This window comes from Crocuta crocuta, unplaced genomic scaffold, assembly GCF_008692635.1.
Source record: "Crocuta crocuta isolate KB4526 unplaced genomic scaffold, BGI_CrCroc_1.0 scaffold290, whole genome shotgun sequence".
Classification (NCBI taxonomy): domain Eukaryota; kingdom Metazoa; phylum Chordata; class Mammalia; order Carnivora; family Hyaenidae; genus Crocuta; species Crocuta crocuta.
In genome coordinates, this window is record NW_027527429.1 from 8,361,717 (window position 1) to 8,385,352 (window position 23,636).

The window sequence follows — 23,636 nt, forward strand, 5'->3', positions numbered from 1 at the left end:
GGTTGTATTGTGGTGACAACAGAGATCCTTGATGGAAACTGGATCTGTAAGGAACATGAGGAGGGAGTCATTAGCTTAGACAATATTCCACGACCGTGGAATTTTGGTGACTTTCCAGTTTACCACCCTGTGGGTGAGGGTTCAGCAGCTAAGATCCTCCTGTGGAAAAATAAATTATTTAGGATTCAAATTTCTGCCATTCTCTTAGACACTTGGAGCTGGGTGGCTCCCTTTAGGCTATAAGGTGCTTATGCAAAGTGCTTGACAGGTACTTGGCTCAGTCAACATTGACGCCTTCTTTTCCTCTCCCTTCCCCCCAGTCCCCCAGCAGAAGCTATAGAGCCTCACTCCCTCAAAGCCGGACTGTGGCAATGAAGTTTACTACGCTCAGTGCCCAAAAGGAGAGGGGAAGCAGCCCCTTGCTTGTAGTACCTCATCATTCCTGTTGGGATGCTAAGAGAGGGGCTTCCCAAGCTTTAAGAAGGATGATTCTAGAAACATCTTTTCCCAGAGAGGAGGCTTTGTCACTGTCATTAGATGGTTCTGTAGTCTATGGACTAAGAAAGACACCGAACTCTATTTCCCTTCCACGGGGTCTAACTGCTGAGCCTACGGAACTCAGGATGGCTCAGCGTACCCCGGCCATGCACACACACACTGACTTTCACATACCTCTGGGTCGCTTTCAGTAGCTAAAGCACTCCTCCAAGCCAACAGATCAGCAGCGGGAGTTCATTCTGCACTTGGCTCCCATATTACCTTCTAAAAACATTCCTACCTATTGTAGTGTGTGCTTTCCCTTAGGAAAGGGAAGCATATGTCTGTCTGTCCACACTCTGTGGACAAACAGAAGGTAGTGGCAGGATCCTTATGATCAGTGATCCCCACTCTGCTCAGCCCCTTCCATTGAGATTCTTGTCTCCTTGCTGCCTTTCCGAACCTGTGGACACCACTTGTTGACCTGAACCTATCTGTTCTCCTTATCTCTGAGAACTTACAGGGACCCTGCCTGCTTGCCTAGACCCAGAGCAGACCCAGGGCGGATGTTGTATCCATAGGCACCTTCCTTCACTAGCAGGCTTCTAAATGGCCTCTTCCTGGCCTCAGTGCTTGGCTCTCTGCTCTGTTTATGCCTTCTCCCTGAGTCATCTTAGCCACTGCCCGTGGCTGTGTATCTCAGCTATTACTAATCACTCCTACGCTTGGAGCTAAGACCTGGCTTTTCCTGTGACTTCCATCTATCCATCTGCCTACATGACATGTCCATTTGGTTGTCCAGCATCTCAACAGTAACAACGAACAGAACTCTCGATTACTATCCTCTCCTGTGCCTCTGGCAAGGACCCCTCAAGGACTCATCCTTGAGGCTTCCTTTCCCTCAATGTTTCATTCAATCAGCACTAGACTTGCTGGTTCTGTACCCGTAAGAGCCATCACCCTGTTCCAAGCGCCATCTTGACCTGCCTAGATCAGCACAAACAATTCCCACCTGGTCCTCCTCCCCCTTCTCCATTCTCGATCCAACAGGAACTGCAATTATTTTGAAATCTAAATCAGCAGCTTGAGAGACTTCCCTTTGAGGGGAGGATGAATGAAGTGCCGGGAACATTGCCTGCCCACAGGAAGTGCTATATAAGAATTTGCTCCTGCCCTGCTTCTGGGGCTTTCAACCCATCTGGAACACAACAGAAATCCTTGAGGCCCTGCCTGACCTTGGTCTCCCCTCCAGGGGCATCTTGGCTTCAGCCATATTGGCCTCTTCTCTGGCCCCCAAAACATGAGAGGCTCCTTCTTGCCTCAGGGCTATTGGATTTGCTATTCTGTCAGCAAGAACACAGACGTATTTGCCCAGTCTGGCTCTTTCTGCCATATGTGCCTCAGTTCAGAGAAGCCTTTGCAGACCAGCCTGTCTCTAGCAACATCCCTTCCTGATCACGCCGACCTTAACTCTGTTCTTAATCAGATCAACTTTATATCTCTATTTCCTTCATAACATTTGCCACACAATCCAGTGATCTTGTTTATTCATTAACTTGTCGAGTGTCTGTGCCCACGCGAATGTAGGCTCCGTCAGGGGAGGCCTTTGTCCACCTTGGGTTACTTCTATAGCACAGCATATGTACCCAAGAAATATTTAATGAATGAATGCATTATTTCATTAATGAGCACTCTTTCCCCCCATCTGGGCTCTGATGTCAGGTAAGCGTTAGTGTCACCACGTGAATTATTATCCCCTGTCTCCCTCTCCTGGGGGCCTTGGCCAGCCTAGATGCACAGACTTTACCAGACCTCGGAGTCCCAAGCCTAGCCTTGGCCTGTTGATGGACTTCTGTGTCATCGTGTCTCACCGTACCCAGTGTGATGCTGGCCACATGGTCAGTACTGACATGTCACAGCTGTGCTGCCCCACTTGCCTGTTTACAGAGTTTGTAGGGGTTCATGTGGGGGGACAGTGGGGAGTTGGAGTGGGAGACGCTATGTTTGACTAGTGTCCAGAAACTGTCACTGCAACTTCTAGGCTTCTAGAAAGGCCTCTCCTGACCCCTGCTGGTGGTGCCGTATTCAGACCCTTAGACTTGCAGTGTCTACTCAATGACGGATAGGACCCTGCAGCACAGGCTAGGGCTGAAGCAGTTCTGGAAGAAGCCAGGCCAGCCAAGGTCAGTTAAAACGCATTTTGAGTGCTCCAATGCCATCCCAGTGCTGAACAGTAATTTGACCAAAGCAGTGGGTCACGTGGGGAAAGGCCACCTCATCAGAACTGCCAGGCATGGGCCGTGGGGCCTGGGAAGGACCCTGTCTCAGGCCACTCAGGGTTGGTGGCACAGCCTCCCTCTCCCTCAAGGGAAACCAGAGTGGTTGTGGGACAGCTCTGTGCAGAGAGAGGACCAGCCTGTCCCTGGTCCCTTGTCCCTGGAAGGACCAACCTGTCAGGCTGGAGTCCTGTCCCTGAGCTGATTTCACCCGGCCCCGAGAAAGCTGCCCCCTAGCTTTCCATTCAGGCAGTGGGCCCACCCTGAGAGGACATCATGAGTTACCCCTCAGAGCGGAAGAAAAAGGCGAGCTGTGTGAAGTTTGTGCACTGCGTGCGTTTCCAAGTGATGTTGGCCATATAGGGCCCCACCAGCCACGTGAACCCCTCCCCCCCAACCCCCCAGCACACTCGGGGCTTTAGTCTCTGGGGTCTTGTTGACTCTACCATTGATTTACTCTCAGGCTCTGGAGGAGTGACTACTCCAGACCCTGGGTGGGTTTTCATCCCTGTCCCCTCCTCTCCATTTCCCCCTCTCCCCTTCTTTTCCCCCCATGCCATCAGCCCTTTCCTCCCTCCTCCCCNTCACTAATGGGATCCCCGCCAGTCCCATCATCTCTCAACTCTGGTTCCAACACGGAAGACAGAGTCTCAGCATGGAGCTGCCTGTCTTAACACCCACCACCTGTCCTTTGAACACAAGGGCATTGCCTTGAAAATGGAGGCTTTTTCAGGTACCCTTGTCGGCTAGAATTCCATGACATTTTGGATTTATATCTACCGTGTAGTCTTTTTCTGGCAAGGGATAGGATTTTCCATTTAAGGCCAGACTTAGATTTCCCTTGAAAATAAATGCATTTAAGTTAAAAAGAAAGCCAATTTTAAAGAGAGTAAGGAATATTACAGGTGTCAACCCACTGAGAGGGGCACTGTTATCACCTCCATTTAATAAGAAGAAAAATGAGGTGTCAGGAATTAAGGGACTTGTCCCAGGCTCCAGAGATCCTGGGTGTGGGACAGGGTCTGACATCAAGCTAGCCTGCCTCGAGTGACAGAACCCAAGTGGACACCGTGGGCCCTGTTGCAAGAAGCTTCTAGAACAAAATGGCTCAGGGGCATTCTTCAGACTCTTGGTCACCATCTACCCAACCCCTGTGACTGTCCTGTCCTGTCTGAACCTCCCCTCATCGTGTCCTCAAAATCATCACCCTTGGAGGTAGTCACTAGTCCCCTATGTTAGCAATGGCATGGCTCTTACAGAAGTTAAGTAATGTGTCCCCTAAGACCCAGCCTCCAGGTAGCAGAGTCAGGTCTGGAACCTACTCCAAAGCCTGCATCTTTCCAACCACCCCCCACGGTGGTAGAAGTAACAAGATCTGCCATCTGGGCAGCCCTATCTTCTGGGAACCTTATCTCATATTCCAACAACCTTGAGAGGAAGGTCCCATGGTCTTCCTATTTCTAGATGGAGAAGCTGAGGCCCTCAGCTGCTATGGTACCTCGTGAAACTTAAGGTGCTTCCATTCTTCCACAATGGTCCCTTTGTCAGGCAGCAGAGCCCCTGAGCAGATGGTGAGTTTACTGTTGGGGTCGGGCTTTTGAGATACTTGGAGCACCTGTTCCCACCCAGCGTCCATTCTGTGTGGCAGGTGGAGGTCTGGGGGTGGGCGGAAAAGCTGCCATTACCACCTGACCAGCATTGGCAGGCATTCACTGCAATGGGGACTTGACGATGGGGACAACAGTCCGTGCTCCTTGTGCCCACCCAGATCCCCTTTCTGGACTGGTGCGTCCATTCCCCGGCTCCAGGGCCTTGTGAATGTCAGCTGCTAACAGCTGCCTCCTTCCCCGGGAGCTTCTCAGGGGAGGACAAATGCGATCCGCTCTTCCACAGAGACATACACTCCCCACCCCCACTCCTATGCCAGAGACTCAGTAACAGGAAAGCACAGAAGGCCACTCTTCTTGCCCCCCAAGGTGAGACCAGCTCTGTGGTGTAAAGCTCCCCTGGGGTCAAGCTGAAGCTGGACTCCCGCTGAGATCCCCTCCTCGCTCTACTCCTTCCTTTGTCCTCTCTTACCTCCCTCACTCCCGTTTTCCTCCACAAATTCTGCCCAAATCCGTGTCTCAGGCTCTGCCCCTAGGAGCCTGGCTTGAAACAAGGGAGGATTGGAGATGCTGGGTGAGGCGTCTCCGAGGATGCCTTAAGGATCCCTCATGGATCTTTGCAAGATAGTTGCAGAGACAGGCCATGTATATATAAAAACAATCATCCACAGCACAAGATGGAACAGGCTGGAGAAAATGAGTGTGAAGAGAGGAGAGGTCACCGGAGCTGCCCTGAGGGAAGGCTGATGGAAGGAATGGGACCACGAAGGATAGGTTGCACTTGAGAAAGTTTTCTTGGCAGGGAGAGAAAGTTCCAAGGAAGGTCCCTAGGAGGGGTAGGAACCTCTGCTCCACGTCTCCCATTTCCTCCTGTCTGGTATCCCAGGTCAGTGGGGGTTGGGGGGACCCTGGTCTGATAATCCCAGTAATGGGTCTAGCGTTGTCCAAGAGCATCAGGGCTGCTTGAGAGAGCCGGGTGACCTTGAAGCCAGGAAGCTCGGTTCTTAAGCTTTCCCTGAAAGGCTGGGAGCTTGGTCCACCCACAAATTCCTCCTTCATTCCGAGAAGGAGCAGACACTCCCTCGGCCCCCGTCCTGCAAGGATGGTGGCTCGGTGGCTTGAGGACCACCTCTGCAAGGGGGCGCGGGCACAGAGAGGGCGTCCACGTACCTGCCGGACCGCGGGCCTGGGGCTCGTTCACGAGGATTCAGTGATGTAGTAGGCAGCCCCCAGGGCTCCCAGAGCCACGGCAACAGTCCCGAGGGCTTGGAGCACGTGAATTACGATGAGTGGGGTGTTTTCTTTCAGGTCTTCTGTAGAGCGAAACAGAAAGCCCACAGGTTGGAGGCAGCTGGGACTCTAGCGCCGTCTACAGGCAGAAAAGGCAGAAATCGTAGGGTTCCCTCAGGATCTCAGGAATGCCTTCTCCCCACCGGGGAATGCAATTCCGCCCACCCCTTCCAATAAATCTCTGTCATGAGAGCCCCTGTGCCTGAGGACCGGCTAGCCTGGGGTGCCAGCTTCCTGGGACACTCGGGGAGAAGGGTGCAAAGACAGTGAAGGCTACGAAGTGCCAGGCCCCGTGCTAAGCATCTCATGCCTGGTGTCCTTCCTCAAGCCTAACAACAAGCATGTGAAGCAGGTTCCCTCATGTGACTCCATTTTTGAGATGAGGAGTCCAAGGAAACAACGTATGACCCGCACCACACAGGCAAGGAAACTAGATGATCGTGCTCACGAGGAAGGCTTTTACAAAATGCAGTATCTGTGTCGACACCCATCTTACTGAAGTAGAGAATCTTACTTAACGTGAAGATGTATTTCAAGCCAAGATCTAACATTCCACCCCCGTGAGAGATGTAGAGATTACGGAAGCTGGTGCTAAAACCTGAGTGGAATCAAGACGAACAGGTCTTACCCTGGCCACTGCATCTCTGCCCCTTCCCCTCACTTTCCGAATTCTGAGCCTGCTTTTACCTTTCCCTCCTCCACCTGGGATGCTCTCTCTCTCCTCATTTTAAGCCACAAGGGATGCCAAGACCCTTTTTGACTCAGCTCAGATACCAATGACATCACCAAGTCTCCCTGGACCCCGATTTAGGAGTGAGCACTCTTTTTTTAAAAATTTTTAATGTTTATTGTTTACTGTTTAAACATTAAACATTATTTAATGTTTATTTAGTTCTGAGAGGGAGAGAGACAGCATGAGCAGGGGAGGGACAGAGTGATAGGGAGACACAGAATCAGAAGCAGGCTCCAGGCTCTGAGCTAGCTGTCAGCACAGAGCCCGACACGGGGCCCGAACCCACGAAGTGTGAGATCATGACCTGAGCCGAAGTCAGACGCTTAACCAACTGAGCCACCCAGGCGCCCCACGAGCACTCTTTTCCTGAAGCTCTTTGAACACCTCTAGGACACATGTCACTTTCTGGCTTGCATCTGACATTCTAATGTTCATGTCTCAGTGTAACCACGGTGACTGTGCAGTTGTTAAGGGTAAAGTTCCCTGTTCTGGTTTCCCTCACAGTGCTTAGTATTCCATGCAGAGTGGGGTTTCCTACATGTTGGTTTTAAAGTGATACGAATCCATGGGGCGGCTTAACACCAGATGGACAGGGACACAAAGTGAGTGGGAAGAACGTCAGTAACGTCGGGGAAGCCGTGGGCAGGTCGTTCCTTGATGGGGACTTACCAGGTTGTATTTTTGGCTTTACTCATGTTCTCCCAACACACCTGGGTATCTGTTTGCTTCTTGTGTGCCTGAGAGATGGTGCTTTTCAAGGATGGACAGGAGAAGGGATTTGGTGGCGGAGACGCCAGGAAGAGGAGCAGGATGAGAGTGAGGGGTGGGTGGGCTCTGCTCCTGGGTTAAGGGGTGTGAGATCCCCAAGTGGGAAGCCGCTTTGTGGACATCCGTGAGACCCTGAATACATGTGCAACTACTCTGGGGCCCGGGACGGGGGTGCAGATCAGGGCTCNCACCCTGCGCCACTGGGAAAGTGGACTGATATGTTCAGTCCAGTTTTCTGCACGAGGGTCTTCCCATGAGGGGTGGCTTTCTCCTGATGGCTCCGTGGAAGAGGAAAAGGAGGCCAGATACTGTGGAAGATGCTGTGGGAGGCTGCCCAGCCCGGGGGCATGTGTCCTGTGGAGCTGCCGGAAGTAGCCGGAAGCCCGCTGAAGGAGGTGGGGATCTTGCTATTACCAAGGGGACGTGTGACTTGCAATCAGTATCTGTCACTAATTTCTGGGGGCAATTCATATAGAGGTGAAGAACCTGCCTGAAGCTCTCAGCCGTGGTATGGGCCACAGAAGAAGGCCAATCGCCAAACACAGCATTTAGTCACAAAGCTTGGGTGGCAGGGAATTTACTAAGGGCCATGAAGGCATAGACTCTGAGGAAGCAGTGTGCCTATGGAGAAAAGAAAAACGTGCCTCTTAAAGAAGCCATTTTCGGTAAGGAAGAAAATTGGCACCTCTCTGTGCAGGTGGGGCACCCTGGGGTCTGGTCGGAAAGGGCAGGGTGCCAAACCCCAGGAAATGGCTGCCCCCGAGAGGCTTCCTTTCCGCCTGGGCTTCCCAAGTTACCCAGGGCTGCTAATTTGGTCCGGGGCAGAGCCCGGCCCGGGAACTGTGTGCCCTGAGAGTCCAGCCCCCCCACTCGCCCCAGAACCTGTAGAAAGTGAGGAGGTTTGGAAATCCTCTTCCTGGCATGGTCGGCCAGGCCCGAGGAAGGAGGACATCGAAGATGCGGCTGTGACACGGGCCCAGACGACGCCAGCAAGCAGAGCTGCCGGGGCAAGCGGAACAAGAGCAGAAGGCCCGCGGTCCCGCACGAGTCAGAGACCCTGGATGGACAGAGAAGGAGAGAGATGAGGGGCCCGCTGCCTCCAGGAGGCCGCGGGAGCCCGGGACGCCCAGGAGAGAAGAGAAGCAGCAGGGGAAGCTGGAGCTCCCTGAGGACTCCAAGCCCAAGCCGCTGACAGCTTCCACGGTCAAGTGCCCCTCCCTCACCTCATGATCATCTCTTTGTCGGGACGACCCTGCGGAGTAGAATATCGCTATTCTCAGTTTGCAGATGGGGAAACAGAGGCTCGAAGAGTATATGGGTTGTGCCCTTATGACAAGTAGCTTGAAGAAGTGGGCTTCAGCTCAGGGTTTCTAACTCATTCGGGGCTCCTTCCACAGACTTCACGGAAACTGACAGCACCGGGGGACAGCGGGCTCCGGGAGAGGAGAGGCGGCATCTGACATTCCTGCAGCTGGTCCACGGTCCCTTTTCCCGGGTGCACTGACTTATCCAGAAGACAGCTGCTGCTCCGATTTACCGTCCTTGAAACACTTCCTGAACTTCCCTGCCAAGGATCGCAGCGGAACTTGGAGATGGCCCGTCAGCTGTGACGCAAGAGTACTTCTGGCTGCATAACTCCCTCCTCGCGTGGTGGCTTCAGTCTTGGCTTCCTGACCAAGCTACGGATTCTTCCGGATTCTTCCATCAAAAGCTTCATGAAGTCAGCAATTGACTGCCAGCACATTTCCTGCTTAGACCCGCCCACGACAGATACTACCCCCCCCCCGCCCCAATGGGGGAGGAAAGGACTTTAAAGGCAACACTGATCCTTTTTCTTTGTTAAAACAATTTTTTTTTCAAATAGACATTTAAGTCCTGTACATGAAATTTACCCCTTGAGGTTTTCAGTGGTTTTGGGAAATTAACAAAGGGGTACAAACATCATTACTGTCTAATTCCAGAATATTTCCATCTTCCCCCCAAGGAAGCCCATAACCATTAAGCAGGGACTGCTTTTTCCCTCTGCGCCCAGTTCCTGGCATAAATTTGCCTACTCTGCACATTTCATAAATGCAATCACACGTGTGGACTTTTTGGAGAGTAGCTCCTCTCACTTAGCCTAATACTTTTGAGGTTCATCCATGTGGTAGCCCATGTCAGTATCGTTAGATAGTATTTCGTTGTATGAATACACCTCATGTTGTTTATCCATTCATTAGGTGGCTGATATTGAGGTTTTTATCCCCCCACTTCTTGACTATTATTACTAAAGCTGTTGTGAAAATCATGTACCAGTTTTTGTCTGGATGTTGTGTTTTTAATTCTCCTGGGTATGTCCCCAGGAGTGGAATAGCTGGATCACATGGTAACTTCACTTTTTTTTTTTAAGTTTACTTATTTATTTTGAGAGACAGAGAGTGCGAACTGGGGAGACGGGCAGAAAGGGAGAGAGAGAGAAAGAGAGAATCTCAAGCAGGCTCCATGCTGTCAGTGCAGAGCCCAATGCAGGGCTTGATCTCATGGCCTGAGCTGAAATCAAGAATTGGTTGCTCACCTGACTGAGCCACACAGGCGCCCCTGTCCATCTTTTGATTATAGCCATTTTAGTGGAAGACTTGTATTCTCCTGAAATATAATGTTTTCTGCATACAAAAAGATTTGGACTTCAGAAAATGGCACCCTTTATTTAAAGGCCTTCATCCCTGATCGCCGACATTGTTTTTCCTACTCTGGTTCAAAGGGGGAAAATTCCTCTGGCCGAAGATGTGTGGGGAGTCCACTGTAACCGCTGACAGGCCACCACCATTTCCTGGTTGGCCTTCTCAATAAGCAGAATCCTTTCCCCAGGGGTGAGCCACATGCATTCATCGAAAGATTTGGGGATGGAAAATTTTACTTTCTACAGATACCAGTTCTGACGTCCACAATCCAAAAATGTTTATGTCCATGGTTGATGGTCACAATATATACAATATAGAGCCCTCAAAACGATTTCTGCATGTTAAAAGTGAATTGATTCGTAGCCATGGAAATGTAATTGTCATCACAGTGATATGTTGGATCTAGCTCTCTCACTTACACCCCACGTTTATTTTTTAGTCACACCATCCCAGAGGAAGAAGCTGTGGCCCAGAGAGCATGGCCTGCTCAGGACCATAGAGCCACCGTAACTAGCTCATGGTGAATTCAACAGAATCCCAGAGAAGGGTGTTCTTCCTCCTGGGGAAACCACTGGACTCTTGGGACCATATGGTCAATGCCTCAGTGAAGAGCAAGAATTATGGAATCAGAATAGATGGAGTCTCCCCTCTCAGTGCTACCAGTGCTTGCTTGAGAGTGTGTGGTTTGATTTCTTTGAGCCTCAGTTTCCCCATCTGTAAAAGGGAGATGATAATAATAATAGCTCCTTTATAGGACCGTTAAATGGGAAGATTAACGTAGACAGCTGAGCTGAATACTGGGTACATTGTACATACCCAGTGGTAAGTGTTAGTTATTACCATTATTAGCAGCAGCAATAGTATGAAGCAGACTGTCTCCTGAACTCCACTCAAATTCCCTCTACACAATCCAAAGTTCATTCAGACTCTGGCTCCCCAAGAAGATGGGGGACCACTTTTCCTCAACGGCCATTCCATTTCCAGATGGAAATAATTGTCGGAAATGTCTTCTTCATGTTGAGCAGAAATCTGCAGTGTCTTCCACGGGTAAGGTGGCTGGATTTAGCAAATAAAAATACAGAATGCCCGTGCCATGTTCAGGACACACAGTAAAAAATTGTTTATCTGAAATTCAAATTTTACTGGGGGTCCTATATTTTATTTAGCAACCCTGTCCATGGGCCCTTGGTCAGACATCCGAGGGCAACGTGGAACACGTCTACTTACAACATTTACTTGACAGATTTCCTCCAATTCCTTCAACCAAGTCTTATACATCATATGGTTCTTGCTTCCCTGCCCTCTCATCCCCCATTAACTCGGACTATCTTTCTTAAACTAGATTGCGAAGCATCTTTTACAGCACACAAGGGTTAGCCTGATGAGGACAGAGTATGACCACCTCCCTTGTTTTACACTGTATATTTCTATTAACACATCCTTGGTTTTTATTTTTGAGCAGCCACACGGCACTTCTGACTCCTAATGAGCGAGTATCACCACTGAGCCAAGTGAAATGTCCATATGCATGTATGGCTGACTTCTTCATTGAGACTCAGGATGGCGAAGAATGGCAAGATCCAGGAATCCTGGTCTCTTGCATAAAAACAAAACCCCAAACCCTCACACCCCACAAGCACAGTCCCAGAATACGTGTCAACCAAACACCACTCCCCAAAATGAACCAGCCCCTGGGGCCCATCAGCAGGAAGGCTAGAAGTGCTTGAGCTAGAAGCCTACCCACCTGATCTCCTGGATCGAGAAGATGCTTTTGTGGCAGGGTCCTGAGGCCCCTGGCCCCTGGCCGGGGCTGGGGCCAGGGCGGGGGCTGGGGCCGGTGCCAGGGCCCGGGCCGAGGGTCTGCTTTCTGGGGCTGGGAGAGCCTGGGGTGCAGGCTGCTGGGAGGTGGATTCACAGCTGGACTGTGGTGTGGATCCAGGGCTGGGCCGAGGGGTGGACCTGGGGCTGGCCTGCTGCGGTGTAGACTCCGAGCTGGCCTGCTGGGGTGTAGACTCTGAGCTGGCCTGCTGGGGTGTGGATTCAGAGCTGGCCCGCTGAGAGGTGGAGCCACGGCGTCTGGACTCTGGCTTCTTCTTTTTGCCCTTCCTCATGGTGGGTTCTTTTCACCTACATGTGGACCTACATGGAGCTGCCTAATCTTCCGGCTCCCTCCTGGAGGGGGGCCGTTTGCCTCTGCCCTGGGGGAAGGCTCTGGTCTCGGGATGGACCTAAGCCCTGCAGAGAACGGTCACCTACACCCCTTCTGTGAGGTCACAAAAGCCAAGGTGGCTCCTATGGCAGGGCTCTGGGGACAGTCTTCTCTGCCCACAGTAGCCTGCTGCCTTCCTCCCCAGTTACTGGGATGGGCACAAGGCACCTGCCGGGCCCTTGAGCACCTGGTTCAGCCTGGCCACAGGGTCTGTGACATCCTGGATCCCATGATTCTGCTACCTGAGTGCCTCCCTCAGGCATCTCTTTGCTGGTGTGTTCCTGGGTCCCTGTGCACTTTCCTTTTCACTCTGAGACGCCCTGGCTGTGACGCTCAGCTCTGTCACTGGTTTCCACATAGCAAAACCAAACTACTTCGCCATACTTTCTGTGAGTTTTAGGTAACTTTTCCGAAGATTTGGGAGTCCATGGAGGTCCACGAGTTTCTCCCATTTCAGCTATTTCCCCCACTCAGATTATCTTAAAGCAGCTTCCCCCTTCTTCCCAAAACTGCCCTGCCTACTGTGGGAAGGGGTGGGGATCCCCAACTGAATAAGAACCCTTGATTTTGGTGAAAGAAGTTCCCCTAAAAACATAACAGTTATTTGGAAAACTACACTTTGTTTGAACTCATTACTCTTGCAACAACTGACTACCCTTAAACTCCAAAGTTGTCAGGTCAATACGGGGACTATGAATCTTTCTTGAAGGTAAAAATATGATTTTCCTTTCAGGATGGACACGGATTAAGCATTTTTAGAAGACAGCCTTAAACTTCACACTGACTGCAACACAGAATGTGTTCAGATTAGAAGACGTAACGATGCTCAGCATCCCTCCTCATCAGGGAAATACAAATCAAAACCACACTGAGATACCACCTCACGCCAGTCAGAGTGGCTAAAATGAGCAAATCAGAGAACTCTAGATGCTGGCGAGGATGTGGAGAAACGGGCACCCTCCTACACTGTTGGTGGGAATGTAAACTGGTACAGCCCCTCTGGAAAACAGTGTGGAGGTTCCTCAGGAAACTAACAATAGAACTCCCCTATGACCCAGCAATAGCACTGCTAGGAATTTACCCAAGGGATACAGAAATGCTGATGCATAGGGGCACATGTACCCCAATGTTCATAGCAGCACTCTCCACAATAGCTAAAACATGGAAAGAGCCTAAGTGGCCATCAACAGATGAATGGATCAAGAAGATGTGGTTTATCTATACCATGGAATACTACATGGCAATGAGAAACAATGAAATCTGGCCATGTGTAGCAACATGGATGGACCTTGAGGGTGTTATGCTGAGCGAAATAAGTCAGGCAGAGAAGGACAAATATCATATGTTTGCACGTATAGGAGGATTAGGAGGAACTTGACGGAGGAACAAGGGGGAGAAGAAGGGGGGAAATGGTGGGGGAAAGGGAGAGAGGCAAACCATGAGAGACTCTTGAATGCTGACAAAAACTGAGGACTGATGGATGTGGGGGGAGGGGGGAGGGGCATGGAGGAGGACACTTGTGGGGATGAGCACTGAGTGTTATGTGGAAACGAATTTGACAATAAACTATTTGTAAAAAAAAAAAAAGATTAGAAGACGTAGTCTACCTCTGCCATTGATGCATCATTAGCTGGGTGAATATTCAGCTGTTAACCCCATGTTCCCAAGGGGGCGATGCCCTTGCCCCAGGACACGGTTAAGGGCAGACATAGCTAGAAGGCACCTTCACGCAAGGCTAGACCCGATACAAAATATGAAATGACAGAAAGTAGTTTAGGGATTCTAGGGCCTGAAAACACCTTAAAGAAAAGAAACTGAGATTTACAGAAGTTAAATCACCTTCCAAAGTCACACAGCTGATTGGAAGCACCAAGAAGGCCAAATTCCCATTCAGAGCTCTTTCATTTCATGATTTCAGAAGGCAATAGGGAATCAGATCATTATAAAATTACTGAACTAAAAAAAGGTCGTGAGAAGACTGAAGAAAAAGAAAAGGGCACCAGGGATTAGAAGTGGAAGATGGCTCAGATCGATAACGTTGCATTGAACTTGATTGATCCTTGGCATGAGGAGGTTCAAGGAGTAGGTGAGTAATTCCCTGAAGTCAAGAGCAATGGATCCCTCTGAGGGATTCAACTTAGAATTGGAGAGACTGGAAACCCGGGTCAGGGACCCTGTCCAGATATAGCAGACAGGTCAAGAACAACTGAGGCATTCTTCTTTGCAACATCAGATTTTCAGACACCAGTGGGCTTTTGCCTGGGGCTTCCACCTGGTTTAAACTGGGGCTTCTCAACCTCAGCTCTATTGATATTTGGGGCCAGATAACTCTCCTGTGCATTGGAGGAAGTTTAGCAGCATCCCTGGCCTCTGCCACAAGATGCCAGGAGCAAGTACCCCTCCCCCCAAGTTGTAGCCACCAAAAATGTTTACAGACAATGCTAAATGTCTCTGGTGTGTGTGTGTGTGTGTGTGTGTGTGTGTGTGTGTGTGTGTGTGTGTGTGTGTGTGTGAAGATTGCCCCTGCTTGAGAACCACTGATTTAAATGAATTAGATAAAGGGAAACTCACATGGGTAGTATTTCCTGGTAGTGATGAAAGAAACATTCCATTTCACACCAAGGGGCCGACTGGCACAGAAAAGAAGTCCCTGTTCCCGGGGAGAGTGATGGAGGAAACACAGAGGAGTGAGGGTTTTGTGGCAGTGGAGAAAATATGGGTGGGTTCTTTAGTAAGAAGCAGGGAGAGAGCACTTGTAGAATGAGGTTGGCCCACAGGCACAAGGAAGAAGGCACATGCAGGACTTTGCTAGAAGGTCTTCCATGACCCCTTCTGCCTCCCGGCTGGAGCAAAAGCTCCTGGCAGGAAGTCTGACTCCTAGAGAACACAGTCACAGCCCAGTGTCCCAGGCTCTCTGACCTTGACCAGCTCTTAGCCGCCCTGAGTGAGGAGGTCTGCTTCCGGGCATTTGCGAAAGACCCTCCCCTCTATCAGGCCCCTCTCCCCTTCTGTCAAAACACTTCCTATCTTCCAGATCCATCCCAAGTGGACTCCTCTCCTCCTACAGCCTTTCTCAGGTCCCTAACTGGAAGTGACCCCCCGCCTCTCGGAGCCCCAGATCATTCACTTGCTGTGTGGTGTCAGGATATTTCTCCTGTCTTCTCTCGTGTTCGCTTACTCCCAGGCAGTGAATGCCCCGGAAGGCCAAAGTCCGGACAAGAAACACAACACAAGCTGCTTGAAGGTGAGGGTAGGAGGACGCAGAAAGCAGGAAGCCCTTTCGGCGGGGTGGGCACGGACGATGGGGGACGAGGCACCGCCCGGACTGCATCACTAAGGGGTTCTTTTCAAGGATGGACTGGGGTTTTCTGGCCTTGGCTGAGGATCACCGAACAGTCCACAGACAAGGGGCTCTCCTCCCGGACATGGCAGCCGTGGGGCAGCCTCATGGACCATTCAGGAAAGTGAGAAGATGGAGTCTATGGGGGATGCGAGGTCAGGCAGTCGGGATAACGTTCTGAGGGTTTTGAAATCCACGCCCAGTGATCCTGGCCTTCTGGCTGTGTCCAGAGCACAGGAGCAGGTGTGTCGACATTTGTCCTGAAGCTAGCCGGATGAGGCCTCAGACACCAACTGACCCTTGCCCCCCCCCCGCCCCCCCATGCCAGGAAGGCAGTCATCCTCAGAGCAGACAGCTTGCTCTGGTCACCAAGTGGGAGGGCAGCAGAGCCTTGGATAACTGGACACTGGAGCGCCCTGCCCAGAGCACTTCTTTCTTCCCAGCGGCTGCCTCTGGAAGGGACTTCCAGAGACAGAAGGCACTTGGTGCTCATTTCTGAGCCCACTGTCCCGGGCTCTAGACCCACAGATTAACCCTCTGGGGCCACAGGCCTGGAGTCCTTGATAGGAAAGCTCTCCAGGGCTGAATAAGAATCCCGCAGGGGGCCAGTTAGCCTAACACAGCTGCACTTCCAGAACACAACTGCGAGGATTAGACCCGAAAAGCCCTTAGTACAGGGCCCGGCTCACAATAGGCAGCTTTTTATTGTGAATTATGATTTCTTTAGAGGAGAAGCCTACAGAACCGAGCAAGGAAGAAGTGGATGCGGAGAGGTAGGGGTGCGCCCAGGTCCTACAAACTCCCAAACCTGTACCTTGCAAAAAAGTGTGATTTGGAGTACGGGGGCGCGGGTGCAAGTGTAACACTACAAACCGAATCAATTCGTACACTTTTGACCAGAGATTGCCCCGTGAGCACACCTGGGGTGAGAAATCTAATTAATCTTCACCTAAAGCCGTGCACGTGGAGGCGCTAGGAGAGGGGCCGTGACATCGGGGGATTTGTCCACCTCACTGGGCCAGCACAGCGCTCCCTTCTTCCCTGCAGATTCCCACCTCCCGCTTTGGGGCCCCTCACCGCGCGTCTGCGTCTCCCGAGCCCCGCGCTCTGCTGCTGGCGCGCCGACCGACCCGGCCCCCCGCCGGGTGCACCTCCGGGGCCGGACAGGGNTCGTCACCGCACGTCCGGGCCAGAGCCCGAGCCGTCACGCGCTCGCCCGGGTCTCCAGCCTTGCGCCTGTCGCGGGGCCGCTTGTGGGTGCGGCGCTCGCGCGTGGCGGCCGGGCGGTCGGCGGACTNCTGATCGCCCTTCCAAAGGTCGCCGAACAGCAGGGTCTGGCGGTGGCCCGCGACGCACTGGGCCAGAGCCGGGTGCGGTGACCCATCCGGCCGGTCGTCCGGAGCCCTGGAGGGCCCGGCCCCAGGCTCCATGTCCGGTCTGGGCCGGGGGCCTCGGTTGGCGACGGGACAAGCTGCCCTTCCCTGGAGCATGTCACAATACCCCTGCACCCTACCTCTTCCTGTCCTGAGCAAGGGCCTCCGCCCTCTATTTTTGGGGGGAATCTTCCCAACACAGGGAAGCTGCTGCTGCGCGCTGCTCTAACGCCAGCTGTGTTTAGTTTCTCTGTCATTTCCTATGGCTTTGGTGTCAGAAGGGCAAAAAAGCCTTTTACCCCGCGGAGGGACCATTATGCCCAACCCTCCAAGTAAAACAGCTTTTTGTGCACCTCGTGGACATTTAAAAAGCAGTGGCCCTGGACGCTCACTGCCTCTGGGATATTTGAAGAACAGTGAAGATCGGGGAGGCTGGTTCCAGTTGGCTGAGCCTGGGAGGCAGGCCCTACCGAGGCTGGGCCCAACTGCTCTGGGGGAGGTCTGGGAGCCAGGGTCCTGGCCCAAGCCTGAACTGCTGGGGCTGCGGGACATGGTTTGGGGGTCCCCTTCCATTAAGTCTTCTATTTTCATGTGTTAGGAAAATCTAGCCTTTCGCCCCTGTATTTCTCATCTGCTACTCACGCAGAACTGCATTCTGACACTTCTGGTCACCAAATACTGTTGATTTTTCCCTACACTGAGCAATTCTGTGACACCAGCTGGGAGTCTTATAATTTAACTCAATTCTTTTTTTTTTTTTTTTTTAGTTTATTTCTTTTGAAAGAGAGAGAGTGAGCGCAGGAGTAGGGGAGGGAGAGAGAGAGAGAGAGAGAAGGAGGCAGAAGATCTAAAACAGGCTCTATGCTGACAGCCATGAATCCCATGCTGGGCTGGAACTTACCAACCGTGAGATCATGACCTGAGCCGAAGTCCCATGCTTAACTAACTGAGCCATCCAGGCACCCCAATCCAAGTAAATTCTGACACTGTCTTCCTGGAGATGGTATCAGATCCCACAGATTAAGTTCCATAAGACTGCCCCCTCCTTCAGATGCTAATCATTACCTGTGCTTCTGACCAGTTGGCTATAAATCTGAGTTTCCCACGGTCCCCTCCTCAGGTTTGATGGATTTGTTAGAATGTGTCTGAGAACTCAGGAAAACAGTGTACTTACTGTTTCCCAGCTTATTATAAAAGGATTTGATAAAAGACACAGATGAATCCAGATGGAAGGGATGTGTAGGGTAAGGGGCGTGGGAAGGGGCATGGGAAGGGGCGCGGAGCCACCATGCCGCTTCTAGGCGCATCACTCTCCCTGACCTTCCACGTGTATATCAACCTGAAAGTTCTCTGGAGCCCAACACTGCTGGGATTTTATGGAGGCTTCCTCATGTAGGCACGATCAGTGATTAACTCCAGATCTAACAGAATGATGTGGGTGATTCTTATTTATTTTGAAAAATAATTTAATTATTTTAGATAGGTAAAAAGACATGGTAAATTCTGTTGGGCTCTCTTGGATTGCTTTTCCTAGGGGAGCCAGCTGCCACATTGTAAGGACACTCAAGCAGCCTATGGAGGGGTCCACAGGTGAAGAACTGAGGCATCCTGCCAACAGCCACACAGGGAGCCATCTTGGAAGCTTTTAGCCCTAGGCAACCCTTCAGATGACTAGACCCATGGCTGATACCTTGACGGCAACCTTTCGAAAGACCCACACTAGACTATCTAGCTAACTGCTTCATTGATAGCTGACCCACAAAAGGCGGTGGAATAATATTGTTCGATGCCACTAAGTTTTGTGATAGCTTGTTACACAGCAATAAATGACTCATGTAATCACCTAAGCCCTGCTCCAACCAATGCAGGAACTTTATGAAGAAACGGACTCCTGGAGGTTATATAATTATTCTAGGTCTATGGTAGGCAGCCTAATGGTCCCTCAAAGATGCCTATGTCCTAATCCCTGCAACCTGTGAGTTTGTTAGGTTAGGTGAATTAAAGTTTCAGATGGAATTACGGCTGCTAGTCCCTCACTTTTAAATAGCGAGGTTATTTTGGGTTATCCAGGTAGGTCCTGGATAAGGTCCTAAAAGGGAAGCAGAAGGGATGAGTCAGAGGAAGATGTGACTATAGAAGAATGCCAGAGCATTGGCTTTAGGGATGGAGGAGAGGGGCCATGTGCCAAGGACTGTGGGCAGCGTGTGGAAGCTGGAAAAGGCAAGGGGACTGTCTTCATCATCTTCAGCTGCTGTAACAAAAATATCATAGACCAGGAGTGCTTATGAACAACAGAAATGTATTTCTCCTGCTTCTGGAGGCTGGGAATCCAAGACTGAGCTGCCAGAATGTTCAGTGTCTGACGAGAACCCATTTCCTGGTTCATAGATAGTTGTCATCTTGCGGTGTCCTCACATGGTGGAAGGAGTGGGTCAGGGGGCTTCACCCTCAAGACCTAATCAAGTCACCTCCAAAGGCCCCCATCACATTAGTGGTTAGGATTTCACCCTGTGCATTTTGGGGGAACACAGCATTCAGTGTACAGCAGAAATGGATTTTCCTTTGAGCTTCCGGGAACGAACACAGCACTGCCACCATCTGCATTTTAGTCCAGCAAGACTTCCAGCCCACAGGACTGTTGAGACTTCCAGCCCACAGGACTGTAAGATAGCAAATGTGTGTTGTTTTAAGCTCCCAAGGGTGTGGTAATTTGCAGCCATAAGAAACTACTACGAAGTCACATAGCCAGGGGGCGCCTGGGTGGCTCAGCGGGTTAAGCATCGGACTTTGACTCAGGTCATGATCTAGTGGTTTGTGGGTTCGAGCCTGGCGTCGGGTTCTCCGCAGACAGCTCAGAACCTGGAGCCTGCTTCGGATTCTGTGTCTCCCACTCCCCAGCTATTTCTCTGTGTCTCTCTCGAAAATGAACATTAAAATACCCCCCAAAAACCAAAGTTACACAGCCAGAAAGTGGCAGAACCAGGATTCAAGTCTGGTCTGTCTAACCTGGAGCCCACCCACATACTGCACAGACTTCCCTTTTCTGCCGCAGGAGGAGCTCGCAAACCTAATGACTGAATTACGTGGGCTGGAAGCGTGGCAGCTGTTTTGTGGGGAGAGACCAGGGGGGCTAATCTGGCTGCAGGAACGTGTGGCTATGACACATGTCAGATCTGTTAAATTAATTCAACAAGGAAGCTGTGAGACTCATGTCTCTAATGCTATGGCGGCCTGTGTAGGAGAAACAAAATCTAAGCCTGTAAATGTCCCAGGATTAAGAAATCAAAATGCAGGGGCACCTGGGTGGCTCGGCTGGTTGAGCGTCTGACTTCGCCTCAGGTCATGATCTCACAGATCGTGGGTTCAAGCCCCAAATCGGGGTCTGTGCTGACCGTGTGGAGCCTGCTTGGGGTTCTTTCTGCTCCTCCCCATCTGTGCTCTCTCTCTGAAAATAAATAAATAAACTTAAAAAAAATCAAAATGCTAAGAACAACCAATCACAAACAGCCAACGAGGCTTTAAGCTACACTCAGAGAATTTCCTTTCTTTGCTTCTATACTTTCTCTATATGTCTTTCCCGTGACTCTGACCAGCTGAGTACTCCTAACCACTTCTAGTTTGGCGCTGCCCAATTTGAGTTGAGTTTTGCTCAAATAGACTCAAAAATATTAATAAGCCTCAGTGTATCTTATAACAGACCCTAACAGTATTGTACTATCTCCCTCAAAGTGGATAGTCACACTGTTTAAAATTTATGTATATATATATATATATACTTAATGTTTGTTTGTTTTTGAGAGATAGAGCATGAGCAGGGGAGGGGCAGAGAGGGGGGAAACACAGAATCCGAAGCAGGCTCCAGGCTCTGAGCTGTTGGCACATAGCCTGACTCAGGCTCGAACTCATGAGCTGTGAGATCATGACCTGAGCCTAAGTCAAACACTTAACCGACTGAGCCACCCAGGCACCCTGGACAGTCACACTTTTTCCTCCTGTGGGAAGGTATCTGAAATTTGCTCATTTGGCATATACATATATGTATGTATATATGTATTTTATCTATCTATCTATCTATCTATCTATCTATCTATCAATTTTTTTGTAAGTAGGCCTCATGCCCAGTATGGAGCTCAATGCCAGGCTTGAACTCACAACCTTGATATCATGATTTGAGCTGAGATCAAGAGTTGGACGCTCAACTGATTGAGCCACCCAGGTGCCCCAGTCAGCATACATTCTTGAATGCCTGTGATGTGCAAGCATTAAAGTGTATTCTATAAGGATATAATGGTGGCCATGATAGACATGAAAGTTTCTTGCCCACATGGAGGTTGCTATCTGGTGAGGAAGAGAAAGGCTAATTTTCCCAATAACTCTACCATGATCACCAGCCCCACTTTGCAATCAAGGAGGCTATTGCCGAGAGGTTATAGGCCATGTCGATGGCCTTGTTGCTGTTGAGTGAAGAGCAGCAGAGGGTTTTGACCCCATAGTCTAATTCCTGAGCCCAGGCCTTAGTGCTTCTCTGAAGAAAGGCCTACTCGTTGCTTGCTTGTGTTGCAGAATTCCGGCTGGTACCTGCAGCAAGGGCGGAAGAAAGTGAGCCTGGTAGTGAAGTATTGGAAACCAGATAAGGCCCAGGGCAGTTGGGCCCTTGAAAAAAAGAAAGCAACCAGGAAACTATAATTCTGTCCAGATGTCAGAGTCTTATATTATGTCAACATGGAAAAGTAGGCTGTAAGAGAAACTTTGATGCTATTAAAAGACGTTCATGGGATATTGTTAAATGGAAAAATGAGGTTGCAAAGCAGTCTACCTTATAAGCCTCTTTCTGCTTTTTTGGGTAAAAAAATGTACATATAGGGATTTTTAAAAAGCTGTATAAATATACTTCAATGTGTTGACTAGAGAGTAACTAGGTTATGGATATAGAGGTGCCAGGTTTAGCAAATAAAGAAATAGGACATCCAGTTAAATTTGAATTTCAGATAAACTGAGAATTTTTAGAACAAGCAAGGCCCACGCAATTATTCGTTGTTTATCTGAAATCCAAATTTAACGGGATGCCCTTTTTTTTTAATCCGCCAACTCTATGGGTGGGATTTTGTTTACTCGTGTGTTTCATATGAAATATACATTACTTTTGAAATAAAAGGGGAAATCAATCAAAGTCCTGCCTTGGTAAGAAGGATTAGTTAGAGGCGCGCGGGGATTCCTGCACTCTCAAGGGCCAAGGGCTTGAGCGGCGACTCCCAGCGCGGACAGAGCGACTGTGACCACCAGGTGGCGCTGTCGGGCCGCGGTTCCGGAGGTCTGGGCTCTCAGAGCCCCGGGAATGGCAAAACTCAACCTTGCTTCGTCTGATCCAGGTGTTTTTCGAATCCAGGTGGCCCTGAGGCGTCCCCAGGGTCTCAGGGCCAAAAGAGGTTTCAGGAAGAGCTGGGTGCAAAGTTGGAGCTGCCCCCAAATCACACCCCTCGCCTCCCCGCCCCCTCCCCTCCTCCCCCCGCCCAGAACCGCTGTTGACTGCGTGGATGGATCCTCGAACTGAACCGAGATAACCGCCACCTGCCTCCTCCTGTGTGCCCTGCTCCCTTTCCTCCACCTTGACCCCAGGCATCTCTCATTGACTCAGCGCCCATGCCTCTGAGGACGCAGTCCTTGCCCTGGGACCCTCAACTGTGGGAAGACTCCAGGAGAGAGGAGAGGAGGCGACTCTGCCGCTCAGAGAAGGGCGGGTCTAGTCCCCAAGCAGAGAGAAATTAAAGGCTATTTTGGCGCATGTGCAGAGATGCTCAGAGATTGTAAACGGCTGGCTAGCGGAGCTTAAACCCACACCTTGGCATAGCATGTGTTGAACAAAAAAGTTTAGGAAATGTTTTTCATCCAATGAACAGTTACTCTGAGACGCTCTTTGTGTGGGTTGCTGGGCTGGGTTCTGGGGATGGGATCCCCACTCTCCTGGAGAGTCTCTTTCTGTAGGAGAGAGACAAACAACAAACAGAACAATACTATTATTTCACATGATGTTAAGCTCTAAAAGAAAATTAAGCAAGGTAATGGGCTCCTAATTAATCCTAATCTTGTTTCCTGCTGGTCTAGGCTGGCAAGGACGCAGTGGGGAGGAGGGGGCAGGGAGAGCCACCCACATAGCCAACGACCCTTGATTCCATCTAGAGGGACTCTTGGGGAGAATAGAATTCTGGGAGCTGCCAAAGTTTTGGGAACTGCTTGGCTGGAAAGAAAGGTCCAGAAAAGAGGAGTTCAAGTACCTAGACCTCTTTGTGTAGAACAGGGCAGGGGAGAGCTTCAGGGTCAGCCCAGCCTGAAAGGGAGAGGCAGAGAGAATGAGGGAGAACCCGAATCCTCAGCGATCCCCAGAAGGCCTTGACGGGACAGGTGTTGGGGAGTGTGATGGTTAATTTTATGTGTGAGCTTGGCTGGGCCATGGCGCCCATATATTTGGTCAAATATTCGAGATGTTTCTATGAATGTATTTTAAAGATAGGCTTAACATTTAAATCAGTAGACTTGAGGGGCGCCTGGGTGGCTCAGTCGGTTGAGCATCTGATCTGACTTCAGCTCAGGTCATGATCTCACGGTTCGTGGGTTCGAGCCCTGCAGCAGGCTCTGTGCTGACAGCTAGCTCAGGGCCTGGAGTCTGCTTTGGATTCTGTGTCTCCCTCTCTCTCTCTGACCCTCCCCTGCTCATGCTGTCTCTATCTCTCTCTCAAAAATAAATAAAATATTTAAAAAAAATCAGTAGACTTGAGTAAAGCAGACTGTTCTCCATAATGTGGGCGGGCCCCATCCAATCAGTTGACTGACCTGCCCCGAGAGAGGGGGAATTTGTCAGCAGAATGCCTTTGGGCTCAAACTGCAGCATCAGCTCTTCCCTGGGTC

At 50.6% G+C, this 23,636-nt stretch overlaps 1 protein-coding gene across 4 annotated transcripts in view; it reads right to left on the minus strand.

The window, feature by feature from the left end:
* Positions 1 to 12,057, minus strand: part of SPATA3 (spermatogenesis associated 3) — a 19,060-nt gene extending 7,003 nt beyond the window's left edge. The window contains exons 1-4 of one of the 4 annotated variants that reach the window (XM_077758111.1): positions 11,556 to 12,057; positions 8,034 to 8,208; positions 5,531 to 5,673; positions 1 to 44 (exon numbers count right to left, since the gene is read on the minus strand). In XM_077758111.1, coding sequence (XP_077614237.1) covers positions 5,568 to 5,673; positions 8,034 to 8,208; positions 11,556 to 11,922 — 648 coding nt within the window. In that variant the 5' untranslated portion in view covers positions 11,923 to 12,057 and the 3' untranslated portion in view covers positions 1 to 44; positions 5,531 to 5,567. Of the gene's footprint in view, positions 160 to 5,530; positions 5,730 to 8,033; positions 8,209 to 11,555 lie in introns of those variants that run through there. The other 3 variants (XM_077758105.1, XM_077758119.1, XM_077758127.1) reach the window with 3 other exon arrangements.
* Positions 12,058 to 23,636: the final 11,579 nt, after the last annotated feature.